This window comes from Sinohyriopsis cumingii, unplaced genomic scaffold (genome assembly GCF_028554795.1).
Source record: "Sinohyriopsis cumingii isolate HCF-2022 unplaced genomic scaffold, ASM2855479v2 utg000695l, whole genome shotgun sequence".
NCBI lineage: Eukaryota > Metazoa > Mollusca > Bivalvia > Unionida > Unionidae > Sinohyriopsis > Sinohyriopsis cumingii.
The window spans coordinates 2,305,289-2,323,410 of NW_028315924.1; the positions used below are offsets into that span (position 1 = coordinate 2,305,289).

Consider the following 18,122-nt stretch of genomic DNA (forward strand, 5'->3'; position numbering starts at 1 on the left):
CTCAGATGAAAAACTTGTGTCACTGTCACCATATCTAGTTGGTTCATCTGTTGATATTCTCATTATATTTGAAGAGTTAGTATTACTTGCACTCGTACAGTCACCAATTTCATAATCTCCATGACCAAAAGAGCTGGATTCACCTAGATCAACAACACTGTAATGAGAAATACAGATTTTAGTGATCATGTGTAATTAATATTGAAATTTTCACATTTAAATATTATTATTTTGTTGTTTTGTTGTGGGAATTTAATATGTACAGTTGATATTATAGTAGTTTAGTTCAACAAATCCAGTGTGAATGCATGCACCATTTTAACATGGGTAATGCACACATAACTATGCTTGTATCACATGGGCTCCTATACTTGCTTACAATTTAATTACCAATCATACGTGTAATATAGTACATGTATCACTGATAATTAAATTGTACGCACAGATACCACTATGAGCCCCTGTGGCCTGTCTGGAAGAATACATTTTAGATCAGTCTTGAAACCAATGAATTATTTAGTGTTGGGCGGTGCATCATATAGTCAGTTTATACGTGGGCTAACAAGATGAAGTCTAGACTCCCTTTATTCCATACTCACCTATATATTTGGGTGTCCAATTTGTGTTGTCGTCTTTCCATTTGTGTTCCACACCTTGTCATGATATTGCCTCTTGGTCATAAAATTTGTCTTCTAAAACCACTTTACTGTCAACCCCAAAATATACAAATCACGCCATTGTTATCCATGTATAAAAATTAGCTCTTTGGATAAATCATAAATCGGAAGTGGAAAAAATGTCTGATTATTGTGTCAAGTATTCGACTTCATGTATCGGAGTCACGTTTTTGTCACGCAGAAATAGCCCAGGCAGTTCCATGTCATGATGGCTGATGAAACTGACTATGATGGGATATAAAATTATGAACTTCTTCTACAGAATGCATGTTAAAATAAATTTTGTAACCAAATACTACATTGTAAATGCCAACATATTTTGAGTTCATGCTTTTGAACAAAATTTTCAGCCAAAAATAAAAAAATATGAAAAATGTTTCTGTAAATTTTGGTTCAAATTTTGGCACCGTAAAAGAGTATTGAAAACCAGTCTGGAATTTGGGAGCAATTTTCAGTTAGAGTGTCATTGAAATTGTACAACAGAAAATATTCCAGGATTTTAAGATGACCACTGAACCAGAAATAGCCCTGGTTATATGGTGAATGATCATCCCATTCAGGGAGGCATTAAATTTCTATGGCTGATATTCACTCTCCATGGAAAGAAATGAGGGAATATCGCATGGGAGAGAAAGTGATGGCTGTTTGTCATATTTCAAGGGATACCATGAGTGTATTATTGCAAAAATTGCAGGTAAGTCATTATTCATTCTTAATGTAACAAATGTAGCAAAATTATTCACATGGCCGCCAAGCACCTTAGCTGTGAAAGACTTTGTGTGACATGAAATTTATGGAAAGCTATTATAAAATATGTCCTATAGAACAATTTCTTTTTTATGCTGTTTGAATGATAAATTAAATGTCAAACCTACAAAGATATTGATGGGTATGTGTTATGTTTTAAGCTTTATTTACATAATTGGCATTAGTTTTATTTATCCAATGCACAATGACCAGTCATCTCATGACTGTCTTTCTGAAAGTTGGTACATGCCGGCCATGTGAATATACATTTCCAAATTGTAAATTTCCTTTAAATTTTATTCACCCATGATATTATTAATGATCTGACTGGTATTTGTATTCTTGACCTTTTCGTTATTATTTTCCAGACATTGTAGCAATAAGTTATATTTGTTTTAAGTAATTTCAGACTGTCAGAAACATACCGGTAGATCACTTTTTCAATAAATTAATCTTTGACTCAGATTATGGCTTGTTTCTTTCTATCCAATTTATATTCAGTCATTTCAGTAATATTTAATAGTAACTTATTGTATAATTAATAAGAATGTACAGCTGTAAACTGTTGCAAATGATTATCAATTTTCCTCACCAAAAATACTTGTTTAGTTTGTGTCCTTTAATTTCAGAAAACAGTTGCAAGGCACAGTTTTGTAAACAACTTGACAGTGACAGCTTCATTTAAATTCTTCAATCTTTCAATTTGTATCAAGCAAGTGTGAGGTAATACCACAACTGTTGTCTTCAAATTCAAATGACCACTCCAGTGGCCTAGTGGTTATAGCGTTTGCCTCAGATGCAGGAGGTTGGAGGTTCAAAACTCGTCCGAGTCATACCAAAAACTTACAGAAATGGTACTAACAACTGCCTTGCTAGACACTCAGCATTAAGAGGTTAGTGTTGGGACTGGTCAGCCTGGTGTCAGGATAACATGACTGGGTGGGACATCATGATACATGTCTGCGTCATGATGCCCCAGTGCTGGACATCACTATAAACTGCCACACTGCAGACATTGTAGTGATATGACTGCAACATTTTTAAAGCTACGTTAAAAATCCAACACACACATACTCACTCAAATATCTTGAACATTAGCTACCTGGAGTTTTAATGACTTTTCCTCTTATGTCGATGCAGTTTGTGAGCAATAAGTTGCAAACGTTTTTTTTTAGAAGGTCTATTGACAGTCATGTGACACAAATCCAGCCATCAGAGCATTAGTGCTCAGCTTATACCTACTGGTTATGACCGAATTATCACAATGAGCCTGACATAAATATAGCTATATATCATAAACTTCAAATGGTGAGTGACTTAGTTAATTCTTTTCTATTTAATTTTCATGTACATGATTGTACAGATGGTATTCACAGAAATTAAAGGTGTAGATTTCACATGCCCCGAATATTTATGTTTATTCCTTCTATATCATAAATCACTGTAAAATTCTGGACAGTTTCACAGGCTCAAGCATAGATTTACAGTTCAAGGAATTGTTGGCAGGCACTAATTTTGAAGTCTGACGTGGTTTTCTAATCTTGCAGCAAAGATGATACATCCATACCAGAAATTCAGAAGCACCATTTGGATGGAAAGGATGACGAAAAAAACAACAGACAGGTAAAATTTTGATCTGTGTTTAAAGACATGTCCCTAATTTAACACTGCAGACTTGTTATTTTCTATTTTCATCAGCAATTGTCAGTTTTGAGCAAATTTTGAACTTCAGTATATGCTCATAAATCCTACATTTCTTAAATGTTACTTCAAGACAATACTTTGTTTCTATTTTGACATTAAACAATATATTGCCCTTTTGTCAGTCATTTAAATTATTATTTACGTATGGTTATTCTGATAAAAAATAATTCAAGGTCAGATGACTTGTAAAAAAATGTTATTTTAATCAGTATGTATCTACATGTATAAAATAAACATAAATCAGAAAGCCTATATTTATAGTTGTATGTCTGATTCTTGTGCTTTTCCTGTCCATTTCAACCAGAATTTGTATACCTTTGTGCCAAGATTTGAACAAATAATCACTTAATATTTTGCTTCATGATGCCATTTCAGGTTAACATTGCAAATGACCTAGAACTGATGGAATTGAAGAAGTACCTTGACTCTACAATAACTGTTTCTGATGGTTCTATGGCCAATGATCATTATCAATCTTCAGTCTTTGCTGCCAATCGATGGACAGTGTATGGTCCTGTTGGATATACAACTGATGCTCCTGAAGTCTTAGTGTTCCAGATGGATTGACATCCAGTGCTGACAAAAGAAATAACAGGTATCATCAATAGAGACTATTACTTTGGGGTACAAATAAACTGATTTTAACATAACTTTTGTTGATATGAATAAATCAGGTTTAATAAATAATAATTATATAACAAAAATCTGAATCTCCTTACACCATAATTAACTATTTTATCCACTATAAATTCTTTTAGTTGAACACATAACAAGTGCTGAAATATTATGACTGTAATCCAGGCTGACAGTGCAAGTAGAGCTTTCAGTTTTATGGAAAGGCCAAATAAAAAAGCATTTGCAGGTTTGGTTACCTCAGACCCAATTTTTTCCTGCTGACTCAATTTTTTTTTTTTTTAAAGGGATGTAAGAAAGATACAAGTTAAATTTATAAGACTTGAATGACACATATTTCCTAGTTTATGGCATCAGCAATGGTTTATGCTTTAAGAAGTTCACATTTAATTTCAATTTAATTTCAGACAAACTTTTGGTACTGTCTTCGATGAAAGTCTCGGGGTGCTCCCGGGAAGCAGTAATGAAGATTTACTGTAAGAGAGAGGTTTGTTAGAATATCATTTAGTAACAGTATCATTGTGAGAAAGTGAATGCAACTTTCTATCATGTAAGATCACTTTTGTTATGAGGAAAACAAGTTTCACTTTTCTCCTCATTTACAAGCAGGTTTTGGGTTTTTACTAGTGAAAACTACTAGTTGTTCATCCAAGAGGATGCGTGAATTTATGTCCCCCCCAAATAATGAAATATACCAGTTTAGACAGTAAAATTGTATTTTCTGCCAGTAAAAGGTTTGCTTTGAGCAGAAATGGGATGTTTTAAAATACAAATTATATTTAGCAAGTGTGAATTACACTGTTTTCCAGCACTAGTTACCTGGGTACAAATGCAGGTCTAATGATATGGATCAGAATAAGTACAAAATAAAATAGATTTTGTTCCCTGAAGACATTATTTTCAAGCAATAAGGAAATTTTGATTGCCTTGAACAATTGTAAACTTAAGTACTTTCATCTTCTAGACTGTTGTCCTTGTAAGCACAGAGTTACTGCCATTGAAGCTGAAAATAAGAACTTTCAAACCAAATTCCAGTCTCTAGAATATGAAGTCAGGAACATCTGGAGCTGGATTCATTATGTGAGTACCATGTTAACAATTCACATTGTTCAGCTTGTTATGACAATAATCAGTTACTGCAAAAAGGGGTGATATCATAGTTATAAATGATGTTTACAATGTTGAAATCGATGAAATTCAGACTCATTTCACTGCCCGTTATCTTGACCTATTTATTGCTACAGACCTATTTATTGCAACAGACCTATTTATTGCATCAGATCTATTCACTATTTGAATGTGAATAAATTCAAAATGGGCAATGATCAGTTATCTTAAAATATATGCTGTAAAAATAGTTTTTTATATTCGTACCACCTAAAATATGGACCTGCCAATAAAATCTTGTTTTGCTGTTGTTGAATGATAAACCATTTTCAACTTGAATGTGTTAACATAACAGATGTGAACTGGTAGAATGAAATTATATTTTCTAAGGAGTTATAGCAAATAAAATACACATCAATATTTTGTCTATTTCAAAACAGTAAAAAAGGATTGTTCAACTCTGTGCAAAATTGAAATAACTATAATTTGAGCTGTGTGTCTCTGGTGTAGGCATCATTATAGATGACAGAACCACAACTCTGTCTTTTCATTATACAAGTTTTGGTTCCATATATATTTTTATGGAATGTTACTTCTGTTTCAGCTCAGCAAAATAAATGTAGACCAGACAAACCAACCCCCATCATTTGCATGATTTTTGAATGTAACATCATTTTTTAGAAATTGTGTTTAATATTAAGCACTTCCTCTACTTTCAAAGTGAAATACATGTTGTGAATGTAAAGTGTTAGGTCACTTTAAGATGTTACTTAGGATGAATCAAAAATTGTTTTTAATATTGATGGGTGTAAACAGTGTTTTCTGAAACACCTGTGAGCTATGTAATTTCGAGATATTTTGATAAAGTGATAAAAAAAATATTGGACTTAATCATTTCCAGCAGATGATGATGCCCTAAGTTTCATTGTGGAGAAATTACCTCAGGCACGTTTTAGTCCATTTTCAGGAACCAAAGTATAAATGTACCATCTTTCTAAAAGAAACTGCAAAAGTTTCTTTCAATTATCTTCTCAAGTATAAATTTTTTGTTATACTGAAAATTAGTTATTAAATTCTTTCAAAACTTTATGAAGGGGGATTTCATATTACAACATTTTACAGATATTTCGGGTAAATTTTGGCTTTTTAATCGGCTTATTATTGATGAGGCAAAAACATGTTTCCTGTTGCGCTGGTTTTAAAATTAGGGTAGGCAGGTAGGTTTTTTTAAAAACAAAATCTGTATATATCTTATAATGAATAGTATATATAATGTACTAAGCACTTCAAGTACTAGGCAAAACCATCTCAATTAGATGCATACATCAGTTTGGGGGATTTTAAAAAAATCTTTTTAGCCTGGTGTGAAAAAAGTACTAGAGTCAGGAGCATTATAGACAGGGATGGTTTGACGAATGGAAACCCACATATTTTTTTTACCTTAAGAGAGAAAAAAACCCATTAAGTTTATTTAAACTATCCTGACAGGAATCAGTTCAAGATGCACTTAGTTTTCAGTGTGTAAGAAATAATTTCATCTTCAAGGTGCTTGATAGATATTCTCAAATGCTTTGAATAATGACTTGTAAATTCATGCTGTAGAACTTAAAGTTTCCAAAAAGACTTCATTCATTTTAGACCATTGTTTTCCATATTACTTGAGTAGGTGACATCTAAAAGTCCTGTGACATGTTTCTCCTATATTTAGCAGGTACAAGACTACTCAGTAACAAATTATTTTCATCTGCTAAATTAGTAAAGTAATTCAGTTTCCAGTGTCATATGAGATTTTTGATTATTATCAAGGAAGATCATATCGGATGCAGCAAGATTTAAGGATTTAAAGGTGACGTGTTGGATTTCTCTACAACATATAAAAAAAATTCACATGGTTTATGTTAACATTAATCATATAATGCATCAGTTCATTGAAATATGACATTTTGGCCAGCATTACTGGTAAACAAAATAGCAAAGAAAGCTTTATTGCAGTCAAAAGAAACTGAAAGTGGATGAAACCTCCATATAAATTTTAAAACTGTCAGAAAATTGGACACGACTATTAGACTTAAGCCACATATGAAGTGACGTGCAGCTTTTACATGTCACGCCATTTCGCCTCTATCCAAATCCCATGAGAATCTAATAATTTACTGACCTTGATGTGTCACATGCTGTTACACTGTTCTCTTCATGTACTCAACAAAAAGACATTTTGTTTTAGTCTGTCCAGTTTTGTTACAACTTTTTATAACATAATTGCTTGATATTTATGGGCTTGATTAGGAAAAAAACAACTCAATCCCAAATAAGTACCAGAGGTTTGCTATGCTTTTATTGGGTAACTTTTGAGTATGAGATCTGAAGCAATGAAAATAATCAATAAATTTGGGTCTGATGTTTCTTGTATTTTGTTGGTTGACTTCTTATTTGTTAACATTTATTTACAGAACTTTAATTTATATGGTTACTCTTAAACTAATGTGTAACTCAGATGTGGCAATGGCCAGTATGTATTAAATGTAAAGTGTCTTGTGAACCTAATTGTTTTTGATGATAATTTCAACCAATTCCAGTTGGAAACCATTAATTGGCAGATGTAGTCTTTAACTAATCTATGGTGTATTTACATAAGTAAATACATCACAAACTTAATGCATATGATGGCGAAAATTTTAATCTAAAATCTTTTTCAGGCCCAGCATGAGGGAAATTTGTGGAATTTTGAATTTTAGCAAAGCTGCTAAATAAATATTCAGAATGCTGTACAGCTCTGATGAAAATATTGGCAAGATGTTAACTTAGGGCAAGAGCCAATAATAAGTACACAACAAGGCCACCTCTCCAAGACCAGTCCACAATTCAAATAATTTATGGTATATTTTAAATTATTAACCTTGCATTTTAAACATTGTTAACCTATGACAAAGTATATGCCAAACTGTAACAAAAACTTTATGAACTAAGACTGGAACATTAATTTGAAATTTAAACATGTAAACAACTTACTTGAAACATTATAGTGTAGACAGGCAATATTCAAATGGACAATGTAAATCTACTTTCAGTTTAAATGGTATAATCACAACTGATTGTATATGGTAGCCGGTTTGTTTGTGTGTGATTTAGGTGTTTAGTAATGTAGCTTTAACAAATTTTCAGTCATATTGCTATGATGTCTACGGTGTGGCAGTTTATAGTGATGTCTAGCACTGGGATATCATGCCACAGACATGTAGCATGATGACTCCCGCCCAGTCACATTATCCTGACACCAGCCTGACCAGTCCTAACACTAACCTCTCAATGCAAGAGCACCTAGTGAGGCAGCTAATAGTACCAATTTGTATAAGTCTTTGGTATGACTCGGCAGAGGGTTCAAACCAGTGTGACCTCCCACATCCGTGGCAAGCGCTCTAACTACTTAGACCACTGGAGCAGTTAGATAGCCAGTTTAATTTGTGATGGAAACCCCAGGTTTTCAAGTCTATTAAATTGGTCATCAAGCCAAGTGCCTCATTAGAATTACCAACCTCGGATTTAAAACGTACTGTAATTGCATGAATGTTTCAAGAATTAAACTCTCTCTCATTCTCTCTCTCTCTCTCTCTCTCTCTCTCTCTCTCTCTCTCTGTCTCTCTCTCTCTTTGTCTCTCTCTCTCTCTCTCTATCTATCTATCTATCTATATATATATATATATATATATATATATATATATATATATATATATATATATATATATATATATGGGATTGATCTAAATTTGAAATTTTGCTGGATTCTATTTATTAATATCCAATGATTTGTATTTCAGAAGTCATCAAGGAGAGGTACAATGTTTGAGGAGGTGATGGTGTGGCAGAAGCTTTGCGATTTGGTTAAACCATCAAGAGTATCATCGCTTCCACAGACTCCAGTGGTGATAACAGAAAAATAAGAAATGTGGGGAATGAACTATGAAAAAACACTTGACATATATTTTTTTAAAACTATTAAAATTGAATAGAAATGAATGTTAATTTCTGTTATTTTGTTGTTAAGATTGCTTCAGAATAAATTCATACTGTAACTAGAGTAAGAGTACATATTTCTATAAACTCAGATGATGTAAGGAGCCAGTAATCTGGATTTTATGACACAACAGTAGTGTTACAGAATTAGGAAATAAATAACTTGGTTTTGCCTTAAAACGATTTGACCATCTTTCTTTGCACATGCGTACAACGTTACCTAGGGTGAATAATTGTTTTTCCAGGTAAGCGACTGTACTAGCATGTATCTTGTTGAAAATTACTTGCGACGAGAGACATTAAAACCACGATATGTACGGGTATTTTACCCTGACTAGTACTCACTCACCTATGGATTTAAGGTAGATTCCATTTCTAACCGACACTGGTCGTTTTGGATCTATTACTACTATGCAGATTTGAAACGTTGTGGACTTTGAATTACAAGTTGCTATTAGAGTTTAATTTGTTAGCATGTATCTAAAGATTTTTCAGAACCCATTATTATGACCAGTTTGGTTTCATTGTAGCTGTTCAGGGCTGCTTAGGGATGTCTGAAGCTGTTCAGAGCTGTTTAGGGCTGACGGTAGCTGTGTAGAGATGTCTGTGGCTGTACATGTGGTGGAGCCACGAATGCAGACATAGCCAATACAAGGGTGATGTATGTTGTCTGTATGTATGTTTATACGTATGTCTGTACATGTGGTGGATCCATGAAGGGTGTGAGCAGCCGATAAAAGTGTGGGCCAACCCAAGGACTCGGTGAGACTGTGGTTCATCAGTTTATGAATCATACGACTGTACAAGTATCAAGAGTCATATGTATGTTCTAAGTGATGTTTCAATTGAGTACATTTTCCACTGCATGAGATTATTTTAAATCTTATTTGTATTCCAGGAGATTATGTGAATCTCACTTACATGCATAATATAGGAGATTATGTGAATCTCACTTACAGTGCATAATATTATTTGAAACTTATTTTAATTCCTTGAGATTATTTGAATCTCACTTTCCATACGTAAGATTACATGAATCATATTTTTGTTATTCAATCTGTGAATGTTTGTGTAGTGATTGGATCAATCGTATGTTGAGAGCATGAGAAAATCATTGTATTTATAATATATATATATATACATTTTTATTAATTCATTTTTTAAATTCCCATCGTCCATCACATTGTGTTTGCATTATTCATTTAATCCAAAACCCATTCGGTTACAAGTAGAAGTGTAAAGACATTTATGACAACTTAAGCCATGTTATCTACTGAATACTAGTGCACAACTTATTAAGCTATCAGTGACAAGTATAGTTTTTAATTTTTGTTCCCTTGTTCAAAAGTTACTAAACACCTCAATCCATATAAGGAGTTGGTTAAGGTAATTTGGATCATGTTCTTCTTGAAATTATCATCAAATAAAAATTGCATCGCTGTTAAAATCTCTTGTTTTCATGCAAAAACTTCTGGGATTTTCAGCCAAATTGTAGTGTTGTCCAGGGTTTTCCATGCTAGAATTTTCAAGAGTTTTCCAGCTTACCCTGTATGAAGCCTGGAATATTAGTCCAAATACTCCAGCATTTTCCATGCTAGAATTGTCAAGGGTTTTCCAGCCTACCCTGGAGATAGGCTAGAATATTAGCCCAAATACACCAGCATTTTTCATGCCAGAATTTTCCAGTGTTTTCCATGCTAGAATTGTCTAGGGTTTTTCCAGCCTACCTTGGACATAGCCTGGAATATTAGTCCAAATACTCCAGCATTTTTCATGACAGACTTTTCAAGTGTTTTCCATGCTAGAATTGTCTAGGGTTTTTCCAGCCTACCTTGGACATAGCCTGGAATATTAGTCCAAATACTCCAGCATTTTTCATGACAAACTTTTCAAGTGTTTTCCATGCTAGAATTGTCTAGGGTTTTCCAGCCTACCTTGACATAGCCTGGAATATTAGTCCAAATACTCCAGCATTTTCCATGCCAGAATTTTCCAGCATTTTCCATGCTAGGATTGTCTAGGGTTTTCCAGCCTACCCTGGACAGAGGCTGGAATATTAGTTCAAATAATCCAACGTTTTCCATGCTTAATAAGAATTTTCCAGCGTTTTCCATAATTTGTCATAAAATATGATATAGAATATGATGGAAAATCTACAGTCAGTCCACCATGGTTACAGTTAGTTTGAAAATCCCATTATTGTTAATCCTTCTGAATATAAATCAACATCGGCAAGGGCTTTTACCACGGAACTACTTAAAATATCTAGTTGGTCATAAAGGCAAATGGTGTTACATGGACATAAAGAAAATGGTGTTACATGGATGTAAGGAAAATGGTGTTACATGGACATAAAGAAAATGATGTTATATGGGCATAAAGAAAATGGTGTTACATGGACATAAAGAAAATGGTATTACATGGACATAAATAAAATGATGTTACATAGACATAAAGGAAAATGGTGTTACATAGACATAAAAGAAAATGGTGTTACATAGACATAAAGGAAAATGGTGTTATATGGACATAAAGGAAAATAGTTTTACATGGACACAAAGGAAAATGGCATTACATGGACACAAAGAAAATGGTGTTACACGGACATCCAATAATTCCATGATAATGCCATCTTATAATTCTTTTTTTTGCTGCTTCACCTGAATGGATGGTCATATATTCATGGGATTTCAGTAAAACATGTTTTGTAATGTCTGGTTTGTTCTATGTGAAAATGGAGCTGATCTAATGTCCAGTACGGTCATCACTTCAACCTTTATTAAAATAATGCAATCACTACTACTGAATCGATGGTTGTATCAACATGGGACTTTAACTAAAAGACCAATGGCGTCTAGCTGGTCATAAATGAAATTGTGCTGCTCAGATGTCTAATATGGCCACTGTAGTGACCATCTCTAAAATGTTATTACTGCATTGCCTGAATTGTCATAATATCAGATTCGTGTTCTCCTCAGTTAATTTGAGAGGATTTATTTAAGTATTTATAAGTTCTTGGAATTGTAAAGTGCACATTGACATTAGGACTAATCCCTATTTTGGAGTTGCTGTGAATTCATTCAGGGACATGATGGATATTATCATTGTGAATCAACAATACTGTTATCTGATCAGCACATATCACACTATTGGTACATTGGCATAACCAAGACCTGGAATTCATTTGGATCACCACTAAAATTCATTTGGAACTCTATATTTTGGAATTATGATAGGATACTAAGGAATTCAATTAATTGTTGACTTTTACGATAACTTGTTGCTCATAGATTTGTAATAATTGCCTTACCTTATAAATGCTCAAAACAAGAAGCTTAAATGGATACCATGTAAACAGAACAAGTTTCAGTCGATATTGCATATCATCTTGACCTGTATCATGGAGACAAACATCTCATCTTGACCTGTATCATGGAGACAGCCATCTCATCTTGACCTGTATCATGGAGACAAACATCTCATATTGACGTGTATCATAGAGACAAACATCTCATCTTGACCTGTATCATGGAGACAAACATATAATCTTGACCTGTATCATGGAGACAAACCTATCATCTTGACCTGTATCATGGAGACAAACATCTCATATTCACCTGTATCATGGAGACAAACATCTCATCTTGACCTGTATCATGGAGACAAACATTTCATCTTGAACTGTATCATGGAGACAAACATCTCATATTGACCTGTATCATGGAGACAGACATGTCATCTTTACCTGTATCATGGTAACAAACATCCCATCTTGACCTGTATCATGGAGACAAACATCTCATCTTGACCTGTATCATGGAAACAAGTATCTCATCTTGATGTGTATCATGGAGACAAACATCTCATCTTGACCTGTATCATGGAGACAAATATCTAGATGAGTAACAATGATAAACTACCAGTGTTTATATTATCTACTAATGTATGTACTACCAATATGATGGCTACTTAGATTACATCTACTACCACTACAATACACACTATTATCAATTTAGGTATTGCATGACTGGCTGCATGTTGGCTGTTTTTGCACAGTTGTATTTTCCCAACAAGTTTTCTTACATATACGATCATTCAAGATACAGTTAAACTGAACAGTCAGAAGTGTGAATAATTTCAATGAGAAACTAGTGAATGCAAAAGTCAGACTGGATGTTCTTTAAATTGTTCCAAAATGTACAGAATGTGGCAGAAGGGGATTTTATTCCAGAATTCATTAACTGTAAAATATGATGTAACAAGAAATGATATATTGCACATAATCATTTCAAGTCCAGAATGATCTACGTTATGCCTTGTGCCTGTAAATTTTCATTATCAGATCATGACACACAAATCTTTTGCTCAAAAACTTGAGCACATATTGAAATATAGCTACGATTTATGTTGTTGGAGATCATGACACAAACATCATTTGCTCAAGAACACGAGCTCGTACTGAAGTATGACTGCAATTTATATTGTTGGAAAACATGACATTTGTTCTTAGATTCTTAATAAAAATCATTTATGGCACAAAGATATATGTGTTTTAAAGAGACAATTTACTTTACATGAATTGGAAGAGTGGGAATGTGTTCATGTAGGAAATGTCTCTAAATAAATATGCATACAATTTAAAAGGAATATGATGTGAATCAAAATCAAAAGTCCATATTAGTTTTAAATAAAGAAATTAAGGGAGAAAATGGACAAAATATTTGCAAAATGGATGACAGGTTTGGAAAGCACATAATGAAAACAATGTTTCTTTCCTCATACAAACACATAAATTGGGTTTGTAAACATTGTCACCTTTACATGGTCCATGGACATAAGAATCTGTCGTAGGTGAAAGAAGCTGTATCAGATACTTGCTTGTGTCACATTACTATGTATTAATTATCTAGCCAACTGATCCTTTTTTTTTAGTGAGAGTGACAGAGGCAGTTTTACAGCAGAATGGCCAGACTATTTCCAATGCAACTCTTATGGTTACTTCTGGGAAACCAACAACCCTATCCTGTGTTACAGGAAACAGCCGACCTGCCGCCAACATAGACTGGTACATCGGATCTTGGAAGAGAGGCAATGGAACCAGTCTAAACTTTATCCCGACCAATGAGGACCATAACAAGACAATTTACTGCCAGGCTTATAACATAGATCCAAATCAATTAGTGATGTCGAATAAACCAGTACTCTTTGTGAGAGGTAAATGGTAGAGATAAAGTCGGTAAATTTGAATTAAGGTGTAATTGCATTCATGAAATAAAACAAAAGCACACTTAAACATCATATACCAGAGATTTGTGTGTTTTTAAGATTTGTATTGCAGATAAGATTTATATTTATTAAAATTTTGCCTCATTAGTATCTTTATCCGATAATGTCCAGGATTAAGCTGCTGACAACCTTCTACCTTTGCAAATATAATTAGTTTCACAGGAAAACCCATGTGTTACAATATATTATACCAGTATTTGCTAATTTTGCAGAAAACCAAACATTAAGATTTAGTTTTCCTTATCTTATGTCATAACAAATATGCAAACTTGTTTTACTTATAAGTTTAATCTGTGTAGATATGGTAAATGTGAAGAGTTTTATATAATGTGATACCGATAATTAGCCCTATAAGATATATATTCTCATATAGAATAGAGATATTAAGAACCTATTTGTAACCTGAATGTATGTATATATATATATATATATATATATATATATATATATATATATATATATATAAAGATTTACATAGTGGAAGCAATAAAACATTGTTGCTTAACAGCTTCCTGCATGAAGTAGCCATTGCTTCCCACACTGAAGTAAAATGCTAACAGGCAGTTTTCATATATATCTCAAAATGTTATTACTTGTCTTCTGGTGGCAGAACAACATCTAAATATTATGTGATATGGATACAGAGCTAGTCTCCTAAAGCTGGATTGTTAGGCCATGTATCCTCTCTGGTCTCTCTTTCATGATAATTTTACCTATTGTATATGTAGGCCACATAACCTGTTCATTCTCTCTTTCACTATAATACTACCTGACCTATATGTAGGCCACATAACCTGTCAGTTCTCTCTATGATTATATTATTATCTGTATTCCACATAACCTGTCAGTTCTCTTTGATTATAATACTACCTGGCCTATATGTATGCCACATAACCTGTCGATTTTCTCTTTCACTATAATACTACCTGGCCTATATGTAGGCCACATAACCTGTTGATTCTCTCTTTGATCATATTACCTGGCCTTTCTGTTGGCTATGGGTCATCTAGATTCTTGTTGTTGTTGTTGTAGGGTTTAATGCCATTTTTCAGCACAAGATAGGCTATACACGGTGGCCAGTATAAACAGTGGAGGAAGAACCTGGGAAAACTCCAGAAAGATCCACCAACCCACGAGAAGCTACTGGCAAGCTTTCTCACATACCCTCACTGGCCGAGCCCGATACTTGAACCCACGCAGACAGAGGTGAGATGGCAGTGATCCATGACAGAGAGCAGTTTAGACCACTTGGCCACTCAGGGCCCCCCATGTAGATTCTCTCTTTGATGATAATAATTTTACCTGGCATCATTGATTTCTTACCCTACATACAGATACTTTTCATAAGTTTTATAGGATGTGTTCACCAGACTTTACAAGAGTAACTGCTGCTGAAGATTGCTGATTGTATCAAACATCACTGTTGATATGCAAGCTAAATTTATGTTTTACAAATGTGTATGAGATATATATAATATGTTCCTGTTCTGCATGCTTTGTTAAAAAAAAAATGGCCCTGCATCAATTTCTCCAGACCATATTCTTCATTTCTTGCTGCTTCTAGATTCTTTGTAGACCAACTCTTATATGTAATATTTGGTACAGGTTTATGGTCTTTTTGTTGTCTAGTAGAGAAAGGTTTGTTTTTTGTATGCAGAGCGTTATTTGATTTAGGATCCTGCTAATCTCCATCAAAACAGATAATTAGAAATGGAATGATGGCAGTCAAAGCATATGAAGGAATAAAGGATGAACGTAATTTATATTTTACTGAATTTGTAAATTTACCAGCATCTATATATATATATATATATATATATATATGTACAGAGAGAGAGAGAGAGAGAGAGAGAGAGAATACACAAAAACATGTGTTGAGATGCAAATTTTAATCCAAATGGCCAGTTATGTCAGTCTGATATCTCTAGATGGATACATAACAATTTTCAAAAAGGTAATCAAGCATGTAATGTTAAATAAATATTCGCCTCTCTAGGTCTGGACAAGAAGAGAAACTTGTTTGTGAAAGTCTATATTTTTGTTTGTTTTATGTTTCTTATATAGTGTTTATAGTTTTAAGAGTCTTAAGAAATAAATAACTTCGAAATAACTGTGTTTATATATGTGTGTGTGTGTGTGTGTGTGTGTGTGTGTGTGTGTGTGTGTGTTTGTGTGTGTACAGTCATCATTGATTACATCCATAAATAGAAAAGTTAGACACATCACAGAGTTTGATTAAGATGGCATGATCTTACTTTTAATAGTTAATATCATATATTTTTTAGTTTTATACTTTTCAACTGATCCCCACTTTCAGTTATCAGTGGTGTACCATTGTGTATTATAGCACCTGTAGAAATCTAGGATAACTTTGATTGTTTAAATGAGGTTATCTTAATGATTATTATTTTCCATCCAATTTAGTTTTGTGTATTATTCATTCAGAGGCTAACTGTTTATGCTTTACATTGCAAGGTCTCTTAATAAACATGCATTAATCTATCAGTGATTTACAGTCAGATAGAGTTTACAAACAACAGCAATAGCTAACACATTTCTAAAAGATGTTCCATTTTCAACTTAATTTCAATGTCAGGGATTATGATGAACACATCCCATGACCTGGAATGTGCAAAGGATAATAATAATAATAATAGTAATAAGAAATATTGCTTTATTTATGGAGGGTGACTCATGTGTTAATGACTATTCTCCCTTGAGGCCCTCTATGGAGAGTATAACAATGCTCATTATATGAAGATAGCAGTAATTACTGTTTATTTTAACATTTTTAGTATTAAAATACTAAATCCCATTTATTCCCACTTCCTTGTGTCATGAATCAAAGATCCACTCTAAGATGTTCTTTTTGACAGGTTTAAACTACAGATCTCCACACTGATATATATATTGAATCATTGTTATTTTTTCTCATCTGATCTCCAAAGCCTTTGGACATATTAAGAAAAAGTAATATATACTTTTTTCAATATTTTCTTACAATTTGGATATTGCATGTCTTCAGTAATCTTTGAAGTATGTAGTATTATGGCGTTATCATTGTTCGTGAATATTTTCAGTAATGTGGTATATGATTATGTGCCCAAATATTGAACGGAAAGATTAATTCTATTTAGTTGCCAACAATAAATATGAATGTTTGCTTTACAGCTGCTCCAAAAATACTTGATGTCTCTCCAAGCTATAAAGGTTATGTCGGCCAATATACCATCATCCAGTTCAATTTCTACTCTAATACGGATGAGAACTTAACCGTCACAGCACAACATTCAAACTCTAGTCGATTACTACATCAAGGAATAATAAAACCAACTCTTCATAATGATCTACAAATTTATTCATCACAGATACCAGCTCCAGATTTCAGGGCAACTTTAGCCGTCAGCATGAAGAGTGAAAATGATTTTGGACTGTATGTCATAGAAGTTAAAAATGTTATTGGTTCAGATTCAAAAGACATTAAAGTCATAGAACAGAGTAAGTCACATATATTTCCCTTGCAATCAATATATTTCTGGGTCAGAAATTTACAAATTTACTTTGAGATATATTTTATTTTCTTGAAATAAAATTTGCATAAAAAGTCAAGTATATTATCAGGTATTAATAGAATAGTTCATATACATAGGCATAAATAAGAAATTATGCAGACTTTGTAGATGTAGGGGCAGCTTACAAACAAACTGATATTGTTGGAGGAGGGGGGAAGAACTGACAGTGCATTGATTCCTCTCTCAATTTTGACATATAAATATGAAAATAAAGCTTTTGTTTAAACATTGTCCATCAGTTTATGAATGATTTAATATTCAAAAGATGTATGACCTTTAGATATATGAGAGGTTTCTCTTTTTTAAATTGTTCTAAGTTGAAAGTATGTAATAAGAACATTTATCATTTTTGAGAGGAAAGTACTTTGACTGTTATTCCAAATAA

At 33.2% G+C, this 18,122-nt stretch overlaps 1 protein-coding gene and 1 long non-coding RNA gene across 3 annotated transcripts in view; both read left to right on the plus strand.

The window, feature by feature from the left end:
• LOC149773290 (uncharacterized) overlaps positions 1–18,122 on the plus strand; it is a 77,811-nt gene that overhangs the window by 44,343 nt on the left and 15,346 nt on the right. The window contains exons 7-8 of one of the 2 annotated variants that reach the window (XM_089946522.1): positions 13,812–14,093; positions 17,337–17,663. In XM_089946522.1, the coding sequence (XP_089802648.1) occupies positions 13,812–14,093; positions 17,337–17,663 (609 nt within the window). The remainder of the gene's footprint in view (positions 1–13,811; positions 14,094–17,336; positions 17,664–18,122) is intronic. The other variant, XM_089946523.1, reaches the window with a different exon arrangement.
• Positions 236–8,882, plus strand: LOC149773292 (uncharacterized). The gene is made up of 8 exons (XR_016417400.1): positions 236–2,317; positions 2,972–3,047; positions 3,504–3,723; positions 4,169–4,248; positions 4,726–4,841; positions 5,473–5,532; positions 7,565–7,744; positions 8,684–8,882. It is a non-coding gene; the product is annotated as an uncharacterized LOC149773292 (long non-coding RNA).